This window comes from Echinops telfairi, unplaced genomic scaffold, assembly GCF_000313985.2.
Source record: "Echinops telfairi isolate 266 unplaced genomic scaffold, ASM31398v2 ScPeMD7_25;HRSCAF=90, whole genome shotgun sequence".
Taxonomy (NCBI): domain Eukaryota; kingdom Metazoa; phylum Chordata; class Mammalia; order Afrosoricida; family Tenrecidae; genus Echinops; species Echinops telfairi.
This window is the reverse complement of record NW_022103922.1, coordinates 3,041,106-3,043,684: the sequence shown is the minus strand read 5'-3', so window position 1 is coordinate 3,043,684 and position 2,579 is coordinate 3,041,106. Positions and strand designations below refer to the sequence as shown.

General features: G+C 66.3%; 1 protein-coding gene across 1 annotated transcript in view; it reads left to right on the top strand.

The window, feature by feature from the left end:
- The window catches only part of STKLD1 (serine/threonine kinase like domain containing 1), a 27,649-nt gene extending 25,355 nt beyond the window's left edge, over nt 1-2,294 (top strand). Inside the window, exons 12-17 of the mRNA XM_045289362.1 lie at nt 44-172; nt 730-858; nt 941-1,069; nt 1,684-1,824; nt 1,975-2,054; nt 2,189-2,294. Coding sequence (XP_045145297.1) covers nt 44-172; nt 730-858; nt 941-1,069; nt 1,684-1,824; nt 1,975-2,054; nt 2,189-2,245 — 665 coding nt within the window. The 3' untranslated portion in view covers nt 2,246-2,294. The remainder of the gene's footprint in view (nt 1-43; nt 173-729; nt 859-940; nt 1,070-1,683; nt 1,825-1,974; nt 2,055-2,188) is intronic.
- The last annotated feature ends 285 nt before the right edge of the window (nt 2,295-2,579 follow it).

Genomic DNA, 2,579 nt, shown 5'->3' with positions numbered 1-2,579 from the left:
AGACTGCCTGGAGGGGGTGTTCTCATCCCAGCGCTGCCCACAGAGTCGAAGCCAGGGCAGCTGAAGAAGGCCGGGCTGTTTGAGCACATCTTGGAACAGCTGGATAAATCCAGGGAGCACAGGGACATCTGCGTCACCGGCCTGGGCCTCCTCTGGTCCCTGCTGGTGGACAGTGAGTGCCCCCACACCCCTGCATGCTCTGTGCCTTCCTGGTGGGTGGGGAGTGCCCCCTGTGCCCTTACACCCAGTCACCTCCATGAGGCTGAGCCCCTCTCTGCCCAGTGCCTGGGCACCTGGGACAAGCCCCTCCCCAGAGCTTTCTCAGAAACAGAAGGAACAGGAAGGAGGCAGGGAGGGACCCAGGCAGACAGTAGCAGCCATGGGGATGGGCAGGCTCACAGAGGCCCCCCAGCTGTGCCTCCAGCCGTGGGGCCCTGGTTCACCCCAGGAGCCACTGGCAGATCTGGTCTTGGCTTCAGCTCAGAATGGGGCTGGCGTGATGCTTGCCACGCCCCCGACTCTGTCCCTCCCATGCCCGGACCCCAGGGGCAGTGCCAACCAGGGGGAGAGGGCTCTGAACCTGGGGAGGCAGGGGAAGCTAGCCCAGTGTGGAAGTTCTGGGGCCCAGGTAGTGAAGCCTTGACCTCGGACGTCCACTGGCTCCCAGGTGGGAGGTAGGGGTGGGCATGGTCAGCAAGTGCTGCCCACTGCATTCCCCATGGGCTCCAGCTGTCCTCACGGACAGAGACCCCTTGGAGAAGGCCACAACACGGGTGGCCCAGGTGCTGGCCACTCACCCCTCGGACAGTGAGATGGCGGAAGCTGGCTGTGGCGTCTTCTGGCTGCTGTCCCTGTTGGGTGAGCGGCCTGGCCAGGGGCTGGGGGCTGCGGCGGGGCCGAGGTTGGCCAGAGGCAGACAGGGGTCCCCCCCGCCTCCCAGGCTGCATCAAGGAGGAGCAGCTGGAGCAGGTGACAGTCCTGCTGCTGCAAAGTGTGCGGCTGTGCCAGGACCGTGTCCGGCTGGTGACCAATGCCTACCGCGGGCTGGCCAGCCTTGCCAAGGTGTCAGGTGAGGGCCAGCCACAGGGGCTGTGCTCAGACCACACGGCCAGGCCAGCTCCCCACAGCCGCTCCCTGGTTCCAACAACACACTATGTGCTGAGACCCCTGCATGGGGGGAATTTGGGGCCGGGTGTGCTGAGGAGGGTCCTGGCCTAGCTCCAATGGCCCATGCCTTGTGACTCGGCCTGGGTTCCTAAGCTGACCCACCAGGAGTTCAGGGTACAGCTGGGCAGGGCTTCCACTGCCCACCCCCCACCCCTTGGCTCCAGCTAAGCGCCACTAGGGGTGGTTCTGGGGGCAGGACAGGCTGAGACCACAGCTGGGTCCGGGGGGCAGTGGGCCTTTCCTCACAACGGGCCTTGGCTCCATTGTGGTGGCTGCCACTGGCTGAGGCAGTGTGCTGTCTCAGTGCTGCCCTGGCCAAGGGCACAGGGGAGGGCCCAGGGTGCAGGAGACCGCCTTCTTCAGGAGTCCGGCAGGAGCTGGGCCGAGCACCCCTCCCGCAGGCACCCGGGCAGGACTAGGGACCTCCGTGTGCTCTGGCGAAGCTCCCTTCTTGGGGGTGGGGAGGGGTGCCTCGGGGAGGTCTGGCCAGCACCAGCACTGCCCACCCCTCCACAGGGCTGGTGGCTTTCAGGGTGGCGATGCCTGACGAGGCCGGCAGTGGCCTGGAGCTCCTGCAGAGCACTTACCAGCTGCACCAGGACGACCCGGAGGTCGTGGAGGTCCTGTGCATGCTGCTGGCCCAGCTCACCAGCTACAGTGAGCCCGCCCTGCCTCCCGCGCCAACTTCCTGAGCCCAGTCCTGCCTCTTGGGGGCAATCCCAGGCCTGCCCAGCACCCATTGGGCCCCACCCCTCCCACCTGCTGGGGGTGGGCACCCGGCTCAGGACCAGGCGCCTCTGTCCGCAGAGGAGATCCTGCCGGAGCTGGAGTCATCCGGCTTGGTGCTCCTGCTCCGCAAGATGAGGGACCGCTTCACCTCCAGCTTGGTGAGTGCCCACCTGGTGCCTGCAGAGGGTGCCAGCCCACTGCCATCAGGTCTACCCTGGCCTGGGGGGCGGAGCCGTGACCTGTCGGAGGCCACCTTCCTGGGGGTTCCTGGCAGCTGCCCTCCCTCCTGCAGGAGCTGGTTTCTTATGCAGAAGAGGCACTCTGCAGGCTGGAGGCTGTGCCCAGATAGCTCCCCAAGAGGGGCCTGCTGTGCACCCCCCACCCCAAAACACGGCTTTCCTCCCCGACTGCAGCTGAGCTGTGGAGCTTGGCATGCGCTCCCACCCGCACCAATAAAGGCCAAGTCTCCACCGCCAGCACGCGTCGTCCCTGATGAAGGGTGGGTGTGTCTGGGTGTGGCAAGGAGGACCCCCCCCGGGGCACGCCCAGCTGACCTGACAGACTGCAGGAAAGAGGGAGGCTCAGGGGAGACTGCCTGGAGGGGGTGTTCTCATCCCAGCGCTGCCCACAGAGTCGAAGCCAGGGCAGCTGAAGAAGGCCGGGCTGTTTGAGCACATCTTGGA